Source organism: Salminus brasiliensis, chromosome 17 (genome assembly GCF_030463535.1).
Source record: "Salminus brasiliensis chromosome 17, fSalBra1.hap2, whole genome shotgun sequence".
Lineage (NCBI taxonomy): Eukaryota > Metazoa > Chordata > Actinopteri > Characiformes > Bryconidae > Salminus > Salminus brasiliensis.
In genome coordinates this window covers 26,620,719-26,638,011 of record NC_132894.1, presented here as the reverse complement: position 1 = coordinate 26,638,011, position 17,293 = coordinate 26,620,719, and the positions used below count along the sequence as shown (strand labels likewise).

Sequence of the window (17,293 nt, the reverse complement as noted above, 5' to 3'; positions counted from 1 at the left end):
ACCTCGTGGCAGTCACTGATGACGCCATCCAGTACTGTTGTGGCACTTCTTTAGAGAGTCACTAAACAGGTTCCTTATTGAACCATTGCTGGCAGTGGGTCCAAAGCCATGCACCCCCACCCTGTCTATCTGTATATCTATATATCTATATATCTAATCTAATAAAACCATGTTCGGTATGGAGATGCATAGTTCTATAGTGTTATGGGAGATAGGAACTACTTTAGCAAAATACAGCAGTCTCACTTTAAAACTGCACCAGTGAAACCATGTATGACACCTATTAAACAATGCAAGAAATACAGTACAACAAATGATCACATTTCTTCTGGTAGTTGCACATTTATTGTCCAGCTTCTTGCAGTGCTATGAGCCTTCACTCAATACCAATATTGATTGTTCTGACGATTAGTCTTGACGATTTAGTCTTGACCTTGGCACCTGAGTGGTACTGGGTTAGAAGTGCAAGGTGTTATTAACTGATTATATTCAGTCCTGTGTCATATTCCACCAGTGGCCTTAAGTAAATTTATAGATCACCTGAATGTTCCCCTGTTCACACAATAATTCAGGTAATTGGTGCTCTCTTCCTGATATGCTAAGCAGTTTAAATAGTGCTCAATATCTCATTAATGTCATATGGTTTGAAGGAGCTGTTGACTTTTACATCCCTTGACCTTGACACATTTCCCCCCAAAAAATCAGTCAGTGTTGAACTGATAATTAAACCTTTAACATCAAGTGTAAAATATATTGAACACAGCTAAAGTTTTGCCAATTGGTCTGTACACTGAATGTGTAGCCTGTTTGTAAATACAGTGAAAAAACACAGGCAAGGATCAATAGGTCAGAAACACAATGATACTGGGCGCCCTCTACTGTTTAGAACTGGCATTAGCACTAGATGAACACAAAATGCTGTCGCCTAGGTAGCACGTTTTGTTAGACAAAATATCTTCACGTGTGTATGTATGGCATATGGAGTTCACTTCACAGTAAGTAAATTACTCATTTGAGTTTTTTTCCATTGCTTGGGCATTAGGTTGTAATAAGTCATGTGATCAATAGTAATATAACATAACATATAACACAACATATAAAGTTATAGATGTGCATACAATGGTTTTCCTTGTATACAAATCATTTTAACCATTTTACCAGGTAAAAAACAATATATGCATTTAAAGCTTCGAGTTGACATGCTTCTATATATAACAAATAATAATAAAACTCTGCTGATCAGTTATTTATCTCAGTGTTACTGAGCTCAGCTAAAGCATGAGTAGACTGATAAATCACTGTGCTGATCAGTTATTTATCTCAGTGTTACTGAGCTCAGCTAAAGCCTGAGTAGACTGATAAATCACTGTGCTGATCAGTTATTTATCTGTGTTACTGAGCTCAGCTAAAGCATGAGTAGACTGATAAATCACTGTGCTGATCAGTTATTTATCTCAGTGCTACTGAACCCTACTAAAGCATGAGTAGACTGATAAATCACTGTGCTGATCAGTTATTTATCTCAGTGTTACTGAGCTCAGCTAAAGCATGAGTAGACTGATAAATCACTGTGCTGATCAGTTATTTATCTCAGTGTTACTGAGCTCAGCTAAAGCATGAGTAGACTGATAAATCACTGTGCTGATCAGTTATTTATCTCAGTATTACTGAGCTCAGCTAAAGCATGAGTAGACTGAAAAATCACTGTGCTGATCAGTTATTTATCTCAGTGTTACTGAGCTCAGCTAAAGCCTGAGTAGACTGATAAATCACTGTGCTGATCAGTTATTTATCTGTGTTACTGAGCTCAGCTAAAGCATGAGTAGACTGATAAATCACTGTGCTGATCAGTTATTTATCTCAGTGTTACTGAGCTCAGCTAAAGCATGAGTAGACTGATAAATCACTGTGCTGATCAGTTATTTATCTCAGTGTTACTGAGCTCTACTAAAGCCTGAGTAGACTGATAAATCACTGTGCTGATCAGTTACTTATCTGTGTTACTGAGCTCAGCTAAAGCATGAGTAGACTGATAAATCACTGTGCTGATCAGTTATTTATCTCAGTGTTAATAGGCTGTTTTGATCATCACACTGAACAGTTTCCTCTGTAGAAGACATGTTCAGCAGTGATGAGCTTAGCATCCATGTTGTTACTCTTACTTAAAGAAAAAAACATCAATAAAACAACAACAACAACAACATAATAATAATAATAATAATAATAATAAATCATCTCTGGATGCAGTGTTCGGATTAACACAAAGTAATTAATGGTGGTTTGATGAGAAATGCTCTGTTCTAGAAAATACAGTGCTTAGCTTAGATTGACTCTAAAAGCATCCTCAAAGAAGTGTATTAGACAATATGATTCTGAACACTTTTAGAAAGTTTTGAAATAAGTCTTTCACCTAAATGTTTGCTGTTTTTATTTTTGAAATGATTTATTTTGGCAGACAGCGAGCGACAGTGGCGCAGCAGGTAGTGAGTGTACACGCATGGCAACCTTTAGCAGCATTTCATAAGGCCATAAAAATGAAGAAGTGTAGATTGCAAACTACCTGAATGAATTTGTTTCGGTCTCAATGGCTGAAATATGCAAACATTTTGAAAAATCTGTGGAATGTCCCATTAGGTACAAGCAGTCAGTTTTTTTTTTTTTTTTTTTTTTTTACATTTTAACCGGTAGCTTAGACTGAAGGAAGTCATTAAATACAAGTTGTCAAATCAGTTCGTTTTTGATGTTTTCTTCAGTGGAAAAAATATGATTTTAAGTTGTTTTCAAGTAAATCGTTGTCTTCCATTTCTATGGCATGCATCCCACAATGCGTTTCGGCTCCCCCCTTTAGAAAGCTGGCAGCTCTTATTGCGTGGCTGCGCTCAATCTGCGCAGTGTTTCTGCGACGCTGCGGCGCAAACAGCGCGGAGCATCGCAGAGAGCAGCACCTCCATCAGCGCTGCCGCTCCTGACACTTTCTCTACATCTCTCTCTGTCCCTGCGGCGATGTAGCTCGGACATTCCCGTCCCAAAATGACGGAGTTGGTCAGCCACGGCGAGAGTACGACGACGCTGAACGCAGAAAGTGTCCCGTTTTGTGTGACTGAATGAACCGAGCCGGACTGCGTTGGCCAATGTAGCGGAGCTCCGACTCAACTGTGCCCGGGCGAACATCACCAGGCTCTCCAATGTTATTGTTTCCCTTTTCTCTGCGTGAGCTGCTCGTCCACAAAAAGAGGGATTGTTGGAATTCTTCGTTGCTGGATTGGCCGAAAAATAAGTCAACCTGTCGGGTCGAGGAGGGGATTCGACTTTTTTTCATCTGGGAGTGGGGAGGAATAATATGTCAAGGCGCAAACAGACCAACCCTTTCAAAGTGAATTGTAGGTATCGCAGGTATTGTAAACGCTATTTTAATTGATCTACGCAGTAGAGCCACACGAAACCTGGCGGGATGCTCACAGTTTGATTCGGGTTAAACTCTCGTTCACGCCAGTGGAGGCAAATCCAGGTCCATAATGCAGAGATCTACCCCGGGATTTCGCTCCAACTGCACGGGAAGCTCTGCTCCTCAGCTGGGCTGCAACAGAGCTGCCCAGGCAGTGGGAGCAAAGTCGCGGGGTGGAGTTTTGCCACCATTGGTTCACACGCTCGGTATCAGTCTCGGTAGGTTAGCTGTAGCGTTGTGAAACATCCCAATTACTTTTAACACCCACATTGCTTTATAGAGCTGGGCTGGGTACGAACATGCTCTTTTACTCGCTGAAATTACGACTAAAGTGTTGGCCATTTCTCCCTGTGTTGCCAAACTTAACACGCTAATTCTGAGTGGTGTTGTTCGGAAGCTAGGCTAATAGCAAGCTCTCGACGTTGGTCTCCCTCAGAAGACAGAGGTGTTAGCTAGCTACACTATTTGTTGTTGCCCTCTGTGTGGACCCACCATTGCTTGTTTGAAGCAGTGTGTAGTAAATATGTAAATACCGTGACTTTTCTGCTGTTTTGGGACGTTAGAAGGTCTCTAACCGAGGGAATACCGGTCTTTAATGAGGTCCCTATGTTGAATGAATTGCTCAGTATTGCTCATCATTCTTCCTGAAGCGCAGTTTAAGGTCCTTTGGATCTATGTACGCTTTCAGTACCGTTTAAAAAAACCCTTCACCACCAAGACTTCAACGTGATGAGGTTTTGTCTCATTCAGTAACTCTGGCAGTGTCCTGTTTTTGGTCACTTCCCTCGCTTTAAGTTAGCTAGCTAGCTACACTACTGGACAGTTTCATACAAATGGATTTAACTGGGCTGGTTCAGATCTACTGGACTTTGACTTCTCTTAACAGACATTGTGGAGAAGATCTGTGTAGTACTGCTGACATGTTTAAGCTCATATATTCAATTGCATGTAATGACTATGTTATAATGGCCTGCTTATGGTCAGAGATCTTTCCTGCTGTAGTAAGCTCACGGCCACCCACACATCATCCACAGTTTACCTCTGCCCTTCCTTTCGGCTGTTGTCAGATGCAGGCAGGTTTCTTGTTAATAACTTGTCACGAACCTTTCCTGTCCTTTGAATGTGACATTTGCCTAGCAAACTTCTGACACAGCTTATTTGGTGAAGTTTCTCTCTTCTCTTGTGTGGCAGGAATGAGAACATCAGTGATCAGTGTATTCTCTGTTTCTGCTGTTTCTGCTCTTTCACAGTGTTGTGGGGCTTACAGAGCACACGTCCACTGGAGGGGATTGGCAACAATAAGCTCTAGCAGTTATAAAATAGCCTTTAGGCCTCTTTTCTAAATGTAGCATCTAAGATTGTTTTGAAATAGGCCTAGTTTACTCGTTGGGCGTTCCCTTTAGGTGGCCTGATGGACAGTATTCAGGGTCTTTGACTTTTTTTATTGGACAGGGTGTTGCTGTGGACAGGTGCAGTTTTTTCTGTATAGGTAGAGTCTTATTTGTTAGCTTGCTCATGTTATTTCAAAAGCAGGGTCCTAAATAATAACACTCTCACGAGTTAGTGGAAGTTGGGGTGTGTGATTTGACTGTGCACTCGCAAAAGCAGAGATGCATGAAGATGTCATGTGATATCAGATATTAAGGCAGGTGATTATTAAGAAAAAATAGACAGAGGTTTAGATTTGCTTAGATCAATATTTCAAAACGGCATTTGATGCTGTTCTCTGCTTGGATGATGCTGGGATACTAAGCTAATTTCTGTTTACCAACGTTTTCTAAATGTTAAAAAATATTGAATATTAGTAGTAAAGCCCATTTTCCATTTTGGTGCATGGCTTTACAATGGTGGTTGTATAACTTTCATGTAATCTTGCCACACGTTTTCACTCAGTCAAACAGAGTCGAGTCAGTATGCACCTTTTCTGCCTCAGTATGAAATACAATTGCAGTTAATTTCAACATATTGTTCAAATTGCAAGTCAGACAGAGTGTTGAGCTTTTTATTGCCTCTTAAACCACGGGGAACAGTACTTTCAGCCGAAAAAGTGTGAACTGCTGCTTCTACCTTGACAGGAACACCACTTTACCAATTAGGCAAAGTGAGAACTGAATTGGATGACTGGGATTATCAGATGTCTGCTTTTCACCATCACTCCCCCCTGAGAAAGTAGAGCACAGATAACCCACAGACATGGGGCCCCGCATAACGCCCCCACTCGCCCAAATGTTTCCTGTCTGACGTTCTGTCCGTCTGGGTTTTTTTTTTCTTTTTCTTTTCTATGGTTTGATTATTTGGAGGGGGGGTTGTGAGTGTCTTTAATTCAATCGCACCCCCTATTGCTTGGTATTTGAGTTAAGTTTTGGCGTTCTCCCCTTCTTTTGTGTGTTTTGTTTTGCCTCCCCCACCGTCCGCCAGCCTTAGCTGATTCTTTCTCCTGTGTGTGTGTGTGTGTGTGTGTGTGTGTGTGTGTGTGTGTGTGTGTGTGTGTGTGTGTGTGTGTGTGTGTGTGTTGGCTGATGAGTTTGTCTCTTTGTCTGGATTCAGTCAGACACTGCGTCACCTCCTGCCTACAGTCACACAGACTGAGAGATAACATCAGAGTGGCAGAGAGAGAGAGAGAAGGAGGAGGGAAAGAGTGTAGAGAGACAGATGTACAGACAGAGCCTGGCTGTGGGGGGATGGGCATCTCTCACATCAATCACCGGCTGCTTGCCGTAGATCCAGTCTGTTGGGCAGTTCATAGTTGAACATACAGAACTCGTCTTTCCCCATGAAAAAATCAGACACCCTATTTGATGGGCTCAGACACATCATGAGTGAGGTCAGGCTGTTTGGCGGAGGAAAGGAAGGGAAAAACTACTACTCATTCCAGTGAAAGAGTTATTGTGCTCATCATGTAGGGATGCAACAGTTCACATTATTTAGAACTTGGAGATTTTGGAGCACTACCTGCTTCCATCTGCTGACGAGCTTAATGCAGAAGATGAGAAACAACCGACCCAGCACTACAGACTAGGTCACTATCAAAGCAACCTGGGCTTCAATAACATCTCAGTAGTGCCACAAGCTGATGTATGAAACAGTACAAGGATGCAGTAATACGTGCAAGTATTGAGTGCGTAAATGACATATCTGTCACAGGTTGGACATTTCTGTACTGTACATCCTTTTCTGTTTAGTCTCAGGAAATATTCTAATAATCAAAGATACTAGTCTGATTATCAGATATTTCTGAGTTCCATGAGCGATCAGCCATACTAATCAAAACAAACAAAAAAGACTTAAAATATGTTTCAAAATTAAATATGGCCAAAGATCAATTTTTTTCAGTTATTGAGATGCATATAGATGTTCATATAGAGATCATGGCCCCTGGTTCCAATCACTGTAAAGAAGTCCAACTCTACAGTGTACTGTTTGACAGCAAACCATTCTCAATGACCTTGTTTAAATCTGTTTATTAAATTATACAGAAACTTTGAACCATTGCCATAATTTTCCTTCAGTATGTTAATGTATCTGTTCCTAGTGTTTTTAGAGCATTCAACTGTGTAATGGCACAATATTTTAAACACAAGCTGAGCTTTTATGATATTCCAATCTAATGCCCTAGCCACAAGCTAATACGCTAGTCCTAATAAGACAGTTTGATACAATATGACATGTTGTTACATTCATATAATCAAGCAGCCAATCCCTGCTAATTCATTTTAATTTGAAAGCTGAATTATAAAACTGAAAGAGAATGTGACATATACAGTATTTCATGTGAACGGGACCTCTTTCCTCTGAGAGCCTTATTAGGAGAAAGTCACAGTAATTGTGTCTAATTAGACTTCAAAGTGGTGCTATGCCTTCTGAAGGCTGAATGGTAGCGTTGCTGTAATGAGATGCGTGCTAGTTCGGAGGACAGAGGGAGAAGCAGGTCTGTGTGGGCGGACTAGTGCTTTTGGAAGAGTTGATTTCTCACAGTCGAAGCACTGACTCGCAGGCGGCAGAGCCAGGCTGTTTCCTTCAGGGCTGCAGTGTTGGGTGTGAATTTAGTCACTGTAAAATGGCGCTTGCATGCAAATGTTTGCATATGTGCAAATGCACATATTTGTTAACGCGTTGATGCGTTATTGTAGGCAGTTACACAGTGCATGTGTTGACACATTCTCTAGCCTGGTTTCTGCAGTTGCGGTGCGGTGTTGTACAGAATATGTAAGAACCCTGATATTAATGTATGCAGAGCCTGGAGCTACGGTGCAGGCAGTTTCCCTGGCACAGCAGAAGCCTCTGGGCTGAGTTCACTGCCTGCACGATAGTGTCGGGAAAATGTTGCTTGCATTCTGATTTTGTTCTGAGATTAGGTCAGCAACAGTACAGTGGACTTCAGGACAAACTGGAACAAAGTTTTAGCAGGGCCATACGTTCTGCTGAATTGGTGGTTTTATTGGGTTTGATGGGATTTTTGCCTCAGGTTCTGCTATATTCTGCTGGTTATATCAAAACCTTGTAACTTTTTTACAGCATTAAAAAAAAAAAACAGCTGCACTTTTCTTGCTAAGTGGAGCAATGGAAATCGCCCAGATGTATTTAGAAAAAAAATCTCATTAATCAACGTACCCTGATTGACAAAAATAAAACATGAATATGAACATGAAAATATGGAATGAAACTGTGTGAATATAAAGATGATATGTAAGTGATTACAATAATGAAATGTGGTTGTGCATGGAGGCATACAGGTTCTGTATGGCATCCTGCAGCACATTTGCCCACAGTTGTTGCAGCTAGGCCTGCAAACTCATAGGCTGCTGAAGCAATCAGTGGATTTTTACCACCGTGTTGAAGTTCGATAGATTAGATACAATACAATGGTGTCTTTATATGATTTTCTGACACTTCAAAAATAAAAAGTGACTGATGAGTTTTGTGTTCATATGTTAATGTTTGGACTATGCACATATCTTGTTATGTTGCACATACAATTTGTTTTGAATAGCTGACTATATAGTCAGAATAGCTGATTGTTTGATTATATCTGACACAGTTTAGCTTGGATAAAAACAAAACTCTCCAACTGAACCCTATAAGCTTTTGCTGCACCAAAAATCCCAATGCCCAGTATTTACAGTCCATTTATTAAAAGCCAAGTCATTTGAGTGTGAGTGCATATACATAGCAAATTCCCTATTTTACCCCAATAGGCCACACCCTGCTGCGTAGGTTTGATCATTGACCATGCTTTTAACACAAGAACAAAAGCCTTGGAGGTCTCTCAGGAGTGTTAACTGGCAATACTATTTTTAAATTTCCACACAAAATCAGATTTTAAGAAACTGTTGAACTCTTATGACAGTAATGACATGCCATGTATACAGTCCCAGTCAACATTTGGAAGCACCAGGTTGAATGTGTGCTGACCATCATCTTAAAAACAAGTAGGCCTAAGTTGTAGAACTGTGGCAATGTGCATGTAGATGGTTTTAACTACAGTGGATATGCTTGTGTCCCCAGTATTCACCATTTTTTAAATACAAACATAGGCTCACCCTAGCATTTGGATCAGGTGTTTTAAGATGATGATTAGCACATGTACCTTTGACTGGTACTGTAAATGATGAAAGTTTCAGTATGCTGATACCTTTAATTGCAAGGCTTTCACCTTGGCTCTCCACCTGGCATTTTCCCACTCATTGTATTTTCTTTCATCCATAGGGCCGTTTCACATGACAGGGTTCGCTGGCCCACAGCACACTTCAGAGATGGAGGCTAGAAACGACTTTGTAGAAAACCCTGCCTGTCACAGCAATGACTCCCAAGAACTTGACGATCAGGACAACATAACTGGTGAGTCTCACAGCCACCAAGTGAACTTCTCAGTATGATTAGCCGTGGCTTATTGTGTGGAATATTAAAGCTTAATGAATGTCTGATATAGGGCATGTAATCTGTGCTTTGTTAATGGGATGTTTTGTGTCTCCAGATGACAGCGACAGCGACTTGGACAAGGAGAACTCCTCCAGCTCCTCAGTTGATGAAAACATGACGAGTAAGGGCAGCCAGTGTTCGATACATGGTGGAGACGTGAAGGAGGTGAGTTTGACTGTCATGAAATGAGCTTTATAGAGTCAGAGAATTTGCCTGAGTTTGATTGCAAGTAATGCACCTTTCTTTTCATTTTCAAGCTGCTCTGCTTACTAAGCTGTTAAGTAATTGTGTATATATAAATTACTTAGTGTAGGTTGATCTCCTTTTCACTCCTTTTCATGTTTCTGTATAAAACATGTACTGCCAGTAAGGTCAACTAAGGCAAAAAGAGAGCCTGACTGCTAAAACAAAGCACAAATCAGAGTTTCTGTGATGTATCAAATCGGTGCCTTCTAAGGAGCTCTTGTGTGTAGTAAGAAATGTGCCTGGTTATTTCTGAAGTGTGATTCATGCCTCTATGGCAACACAGTATAAAGTGCCACCAGGACAGTTGGGGTGACTCACACAGACTTGTGGGATATGCTCATATGCCACGCTAAAGCCTCCTCCTAGTCGTTGGCAGTTACATTAGCCATGAGCACAGATAGTGTATAGCGTCATACACTGTTACTACTGTAGATTCTCCAATTGACATATACCACACACACCTACACCCCTGCCAACAGGACACCCACTCTATGTGGCTAATTTCACTGCTTTTATTGTCAGACTAAGTCTTTACCGGCACTCTGGGAAATGTCACTAACACTCTCCCTGTGTGGTACATTGTGTTCATTAGGAGAGCGAGGGGGGGACAGACCTGGGAGGTAATTATATATGTCCCCTCTGCACTCTGGAGTTCAGCAGCCCTGAGCAGCTCATTGCACACGTCTACCAGGTAAGGACACCACTCCCAAAGCTTCTTAATTTCCGGTCAGGGTGCTAATAAGCTAGCAAGGCCTAATGACCTTTTAAACCCACATGAAGCAGCTCACATATACACATATGTGACACAGCAGAAGGTGTTTTATCATAAGCTGTTATGATCCAATTAAGGACTGTGTGGTTTGTATTGTTGACCACTTTAATTATTCAGTGTTGTGAGCTATGAATTTTCACATTCTGTAAAGTTTATGATGTATTAATACCAATAGACATTACATCCTGAGACAATGCTTTGAATTACACAGTCACAGAGCACTATAGTAATAACACTAATACAAAAACTGAAGCCTCCCTTTGCTCTCAAAACGGCCACAATTCTGTGTGGCATATATTACACAAGATATTAAAAAACTTTCCTTTAATATGGGTGGCCCATGTTGACATGATTACAATGCAATGCAGTACACTTATGTGCTGAGAATCTCCTCTACCACATGCAAAGGTTTTCCTTTGGATTCAGATCGGGTGACCGGAAAGGTCACTGAGGAACACTGAACTCTTTGTCATGTTCATGAAACTAGTTTAAGAGACTTTTGCTTTGGCATTCAAGCGATGGTTGATTGGTATTAGCAGGCCCCACACCATTACACCACCTCCAACAACCTGGAATGTTGACACTAGACAGATTGGGTCATGGTTATCTGAATCTTTCTGTCAGCTTAAACCAGTCTGGTCATTCTCTGTTGACCTTTCTAATCAACAAGGCGTTTCTGTCTGTAGAACCGCCACTTACTGGATGCTGTTTCTTTATTGATTCTGAGTAAACTCTAGAGCAGGGGTGGGCAAAGGGGGCCAGAGTCCTGCACAGTTTGCTGCTTCTCTTGTTGTAACAGGCCTACTAAACCTGGTCATTAAAAGGTGAGTTGAATCAGGTGTTCCTGTGCAGAAACCCCAGCTCTTCTGGATGGGAATTGCCCACCCCTGCTCTAAAGAATGTTGTGTTGATGATCCCAGGAGAAATCAATCTGGAACCAGCAATCATGCCATGCTCAAAATACCTGAGGTTGCTTGCCCTTAGCTGCATGATTTAATGCATGGCATTGCTGTGACATGATTGACTGATTAGATGATTGCATGAATGCATAGATATAAAGGCGTTACTTAAAAAATAGTGCTTGGTGAGTGTGTGCATTCATTTAACCCATGTTTTAAACTTGCCTTAGACTAAATTTACATGTATCTTTTTATTGTTTATCTGAACAGCACACATCAACGGTGGGCAGCAGTAAGAATTATGTGTGTCCAGTGTGTGGACGTGCTCTCAGCTCCCCAGGTTCCCTCGGGCGCCACCTCCTCATTCATTCAGATGACCGACTGTCCAACTGTGCTGTGTGTGGAGCTCGCTTCACTGACACCAGCAACTTCAACAGGTCTGTAAACTACACCTTTGTGGACCACATCAGAAGTGTGAATTGGCATGGTTCCAGGAAGCCTCTAGAGGAATTAAATTTTGTAATCATTGAGAGGTTTGCACACACTATATTGTCATTCACACTTCATCATATGATCCTTCCACCATCACCAAGATCCAACAATGTGTTTAAATGGAAGAGGAAACTGATGAGAGGTGGCGAAATATATAGGTAAAGAACAAGTACGCAGGGGCTGAAAACCTCCTTGACTTAAATACTCAAGTACCTTAATACTTGATCATCAATCTGTATATAATTAGATATTATACAGTGTGATTGACCTCCCTTATTGTTTGGCTCCCTGTTATTCTAAAACAGTAAATTGGTCAAATAATATGTTTGACATTCTTGTAACATATCTTACAGATATATTTAATTACAACATTTCCCTGTAGCAAACTGTAATGTCTGTTAATGGAGTATGCCAGAGGGAGCCCTGTAGGAGTGGTAAAACACGCAGTCCTTATAAATCAAAAACGCTCACTAGCTACAAACCCATCTAAAGTCTTAAAGGTTTTAGAAGACAGAACATGAATTATCAACTGGTTTGTTAATCTTTTAGGCTGTTTTCACCTTGCTTCAACATGCTTTTTCAGAGATTGGATCATGTGCAAATATACTTGCCTGCATGAAAAGCCAGCTGTATGGCACACACAGAAGGCACTGTGATCTGATTGTGATCAGACAACGATAAATGAAATGCATATTCTGTGCCTGCATATGTTTATGAAAGAGTCTGTGTAGTTAAACCAGGCACAGTTCTATCCCATTTGTGTTGACTTCTGTCTTGTCCATACTACTGTAGACATCACAGCAGCTGCAAGAAAAAGCCTTCTGCTTTTTACGATGTGGATGATGTGTTGTCTGTTTTAAAGGAGTTAGTCTGATATTTGACCGTGTGTAATGCTAAACTAGGTGTGTGTGGATGTGCTTTTTATGCTGTAAAACACACATCTCATTTGGTCACAGTCGGCATTCATTTTTGTGAAAGATTCAGAGATGACCTGTAAAATGAGTTATATGCTGTTTGGCTAGCAAGAATATAAAATACCATTAATATATGATACCATAGATTGTATAAATAAATAAACATAAATAATTCTGTAAAGAATAAAATAAAGACCCTAAGTATATTCATAACAATACAAAAAGGTGGGTAGTAACAGAATATATTAATATTTTCATTAAAATATGTTTATTAAAATTTTTTCTTCCTCTTCTACTTCTTTAACAAAAATGCAAATGCAGGATATATTATGTGACCGGCCAGAGAGTCTAAACAAGTCCCTGTTCATCATTAGCTTTAGACATATAATTTGCTTTCTTAAAATTTTAAAGAGAAATCATTTGAAGTCTGTTCTATGACTTAATGAACTAGTTGTTATTTGTTAGTTCAAGGATAGACATCCCTTCAGAAGGACGGTCAGTTTTACTGAAGTTGCTAAATTAATCCAAGCAGTGTTAAACTGAGGCTACCGAGGTAAAATAAGAAATTTAAGAACATGTCTTGTTTACCTGTTGCAGGGAAAAGCTGAAAGAGTTCCTTGACCCCAGTGGCTTGGAGAGCAGTAGTGAAGACCAGGCTTGTTCCATGTCTCAACATCTGTCTGCTGGTCCTGTGCCCAACCATGGCCCCAGTCATGGCCCCAGTCATGGCCCCAGTCATGGCCCCAGTCATGGCCCCAGTCATGGCCCCAGTCATGGCCCCAGTCATGGCCCCAACCATGGCCCAAGCCCTGGCACTGCTCTTCCCCCCCTCCAGGACAGCCTCCTCTCATCAGGGCCCTCCTTGCCCTCCCTACCTGATGCTCTCCATTCCTCACCTAGCCTCTCACCTCTGCCCGACCTCATCAACCCCATGCCTGTGTACCCAGCTGGTGTCCTTCTGGTGTGCAACAGCTGCATAGCCTACCAGCAGCTAGTCGGCAGCCAGTCACCCACCATGAGGAAGTGGGCAGCACGGCGGAGGAACGAGCCTGTCGAGGCTCGTATGCAGAGGCTGGAGCGAGAGCGAGTGGCCAAGAAGACCAAGCGAGCGTGCGAGACGCCCGAGGAGCGTGAGCTGCGACGGCTGCGGGACCGCGAGGCCAAACGCATGCAGCGCATGCAGGAGACGGACGAGCAACGGTCACGGAGGCTGCAGCGGGACCGCGAGGCCATGCGGCTCAAACGGGCCAACGAGACTCCCGAGAAGAGACAGGCTCGGCTGGTGCGCGAGAGGGAGGCCAAGCGGCTCAAGCGTCGACTGGAGAAGATCGATCCGACACTGCGTACTCAGATCGAGCATGACCCAGCTGCCATGGCCGCTCTTACCGCCGACATGAACTTATTTCAATTTCCTTTCCCCATGCCCGTCCCCTCCATGGATAACGGGCTGTACATGAAGCTGCCCTAATCAAACAAACACAAACTTTAGGATGAGGCCTCTGTTTGCTTGTTACTCTTGAAAGGAAACGAAGGAAACCATTCCCAGTGTGGAACTGCTTCAGAAGCTAAAATATAGTTCAAGGTTTCCAAGACTGCCATTAACACAAACTACGCTTATTTATATAAGAAATCTCTAAATTAACAGCAGGGTAAAGAATGTTTGATTTCCTGTGATTTGAACAAGCATGTTATATGGAGATTTTTCTTGTTCCATGTTCAGGGCCTACATAGTACAGTTCTAGCCCTCAAAGCAGTAAAACACTTCCGTAAAGGAGGGCCTCTACTATTTGCACAAGGAACTACAGTGAGGGGAGGGAGACATGTAGCCACATCCCACATTTAGCCCACTGATACAAGCTTTGTCAGGCTCGCGGCTGGAGCTAGGACTCCCTCCTCCTGCCAGAACGTGTCACTGGCTAGCTCAAATCCACGGATAAAACTACCTCACCACAGGCCTTCTCAGTGCCCAGCCAGAAACTGGCCTCTGCACGGGTCATACAGGCCCACAGACGGACAAAATGTTCGTTAGGCCAACTTACACTTGAACAACACTCTACTACTTACACTTTCTCTGCCAGTACTCAAACACCACTATGTCTAAGTACTGTCGTCAATCATGTTTTCCCTCTGGTACTGCGTTTTGTTTTCTGCTGACAAGAGGCCCAAATGTAGATGATTGTTTTGCTACAATATGCTTCAAAAGGACTTGGCAGAAAAAAATGGCTTCATACTAAAAACCTCTGGCTCATGGTACAGTCACTCCAGGCCTCCCGATGCCTCCGTGCTACTCAACACAGGTTCATTCTCGTCCAGGCACTCAGGGATGCTGAGGGCCTCCAGTTGTCCTCCGAGCCTGAGAGTGAAACGCTGCGACCCACTCGCACACTGTTGTCTCTTACCGGTCACATTGACCTGCTCTTTTCTCCTTCGATTTTGCACATCACTCACACTGCAAATTCCTCAGCTGAGCCAGGATATCAGTAAGGTTTTTTTTGTTTTGTTTTTTTGGAGTGCTTGACCAACTCTCAACCAACTCTGTCTCTTCCTCTGCTGTTGTCACTGTACTGTATAATATGTTCATTACCTCTCTTATACCAGTGAGGCCCTGCATCTCACGACGCTAGCCGTTACAAGTTGAGGCGTGTACAAATGAATGATAATGTTGCCTTTGTCACTGGAGAGTTGTTTTGTGTTATGCTTTTATATGGAGACAGGTATGATATTTTTTAGGTTCGGTATGATTTGTGTGAATAAGATATACTATTGTGTGAAAAAGAAGAAGAAAAAAGGCTTAATGAAATATAAAACAGTCGGATTCAATGCATATGTCACAGGACCAGATATGTGGTGAAGCTTTCCAATCTGAGGTATTGCGCACATTTGTATTTAACAGGCAATTAATTGGAAACTATAGATGCTATAGAAGGTAAATCCTTGTAATAACTGAGCGTGCATATTTATTAAATGCTGTTTACACTCATTTTACACAAGTTTAGACCCTTAGGACAAATGGTTTTGTGGTGTCTAGTCACTCATGCCAATAACACACCAGTGAGTACCTCTTGAAAACAGGGTAAGCTATTAGATTGTTCATTGCTGTAGGCTTTGTTGATTTCATTCCAGTTCTTCATTCTAGTTATTTATTGTTAACATGACTGACCTGCTACTCAACATTAAGGTTTACAAAGGTGTAACTTTTTGTTCCACATTATCTTTATTAATACCTCTTCAAAGTTAAACAGATGAACACTGCGGCACTGAAACAGCAATGTAATGAGCATACAGGTTTCTTGTTTAAGCCATTCCTAGGGGTTTTCGAGAAAGTAAAACAAGCTTGGGAGGGAGTATGTATGTTTAAACACTGCTCTCGTGAGTGGCTTGAATCACTATGCAAAGATCTGTTCTCAACAATTACATTTGACACTTTCTATTCTTACTATGCAGATAATGTGAAAGGAAATGGACTCAAATGCAGCAGACCTCACAACTCAGGCAAATGTGGAGAACTAGGGCTGGTATTTGCAGAGCATCACAGAATATAAATGCTGATCTTGCTGAAGTTGGCTCCCAGAGTACGACTGAATGAGAATCTAATGAATGGATGCTTCAGGGAATGAAGTCACATTTAATGCAGAATGTTCCATGGAACTCATCTCCTTGGCTTGTACATAGCAGCATGTAATAGGTACTGCACAAATTGGGGCAGGATCTCATGGAAAGCTGTTTAGAAACATTCTGCACTCAGGACTGGTCTTCACAAAATGTTTCGGAGTAGATGGTCGCCCTAGGATGGTCATCTTCTGGCAACCTGTTCCAAAACCATGCCGCCTACTCTGCTGTTATAAGCTTTGCGATAACAAGCCTGATCTTCTCTCAAAATAAGGTTCAGAGGTGAATTATTCATGAAGCAAGTGATAGGATATGCATTGCTGTGTTGACATTTTATGCATTAAGAGCGTTTAACTGACGGTTAGTGGCCACTTGTGAAGCTTGGATTGGGACTGCTTTAGCTGAATCCTGCATGTTGTATGCTACGTCTTCTAGATGTTTTATGAGCTTGTGTTATTTTATTGTATGCCTGCTTAGTTCTGTTCTAATGAACCTTACAGAGAGGGACCTAATGATGAATTGCCTTTTTTTTGGATATGTCTTATCAGGATTCTCTCTTTTACTATGTTTACAGATGTCTACAAAGGCCAAAATGAATGAGATGGAACAGTGGGTGATAAGGTTGAACACTGTATTTATGTCGTGTCACACGTCCAAATGCTCCTTTCAGAAAGCCATTCTCTGTTACTGGATTAACAGATTTAAAAGACTATGATGAAAACCAGGAGTATAATGTGGAATAAACATTGACCTAACTGCTCAGAGGATGTCTGTCTGTCCGTCTCACTGCTTCTGTAAACAGTGCTCTCTGCTCTGAAATGAACTGCTGCTCGCTCCTCACAAAGAGCCCTCTATTCCTCGCCACAGCCAGACAAGAGCTGTGAAACACTCCAAAGCCTAAACAATGCTGACTTGTCTCTGATCCAGCCCAAGGGTGTGAGAAGGGCAGACCCAAGAATACACCCTTCTACATCACATTGAGCACGGGGGTGTTCAC

General features: G+C 41.8%; 1 protein-coding gene across 2 annotated transcripts; it reads left to right on the top strand.

Annotated features, from left to right (window-relative positions):
- The first annotated feature begins 2,922 nt into the window (after positions 1-2,922).
- znf821 (zinc finger protein 821) lies at positions 2,923-17,058 on the top strand. 2 transcript variants are annotated; one of them, XM_072660909.1, is made up of 6 exons: positions 2,923-3,380; positions 9,152-9,283; positions 9,420-9,529; positions 10,203-10,301; positions 11,552-11,718; positions 13,285-17,058. In XM_072660909.1, the coding sequence occupies exons 1-6, from the start codon at positions 3,341-3,343 to the stop codon at positions 14,153-14,155; spliced, it is 1,419 nt and encodes a 472-aa protein (XP_072517010.1). In that variant the 5' UTR covers positions 2,923-3,340; the 3' UTR covers positions 14,156-17,058. The 2 variants fall into 2 exon arrangements, with proteins under 2 accessions (XP_072517010.1, XP_072517011.1); XM_072660910.1 differs by having other exon boundaries at positions 2,923-3,393.
- Positions 17,059-17,293: the final 235 nt, after the last annotated feature.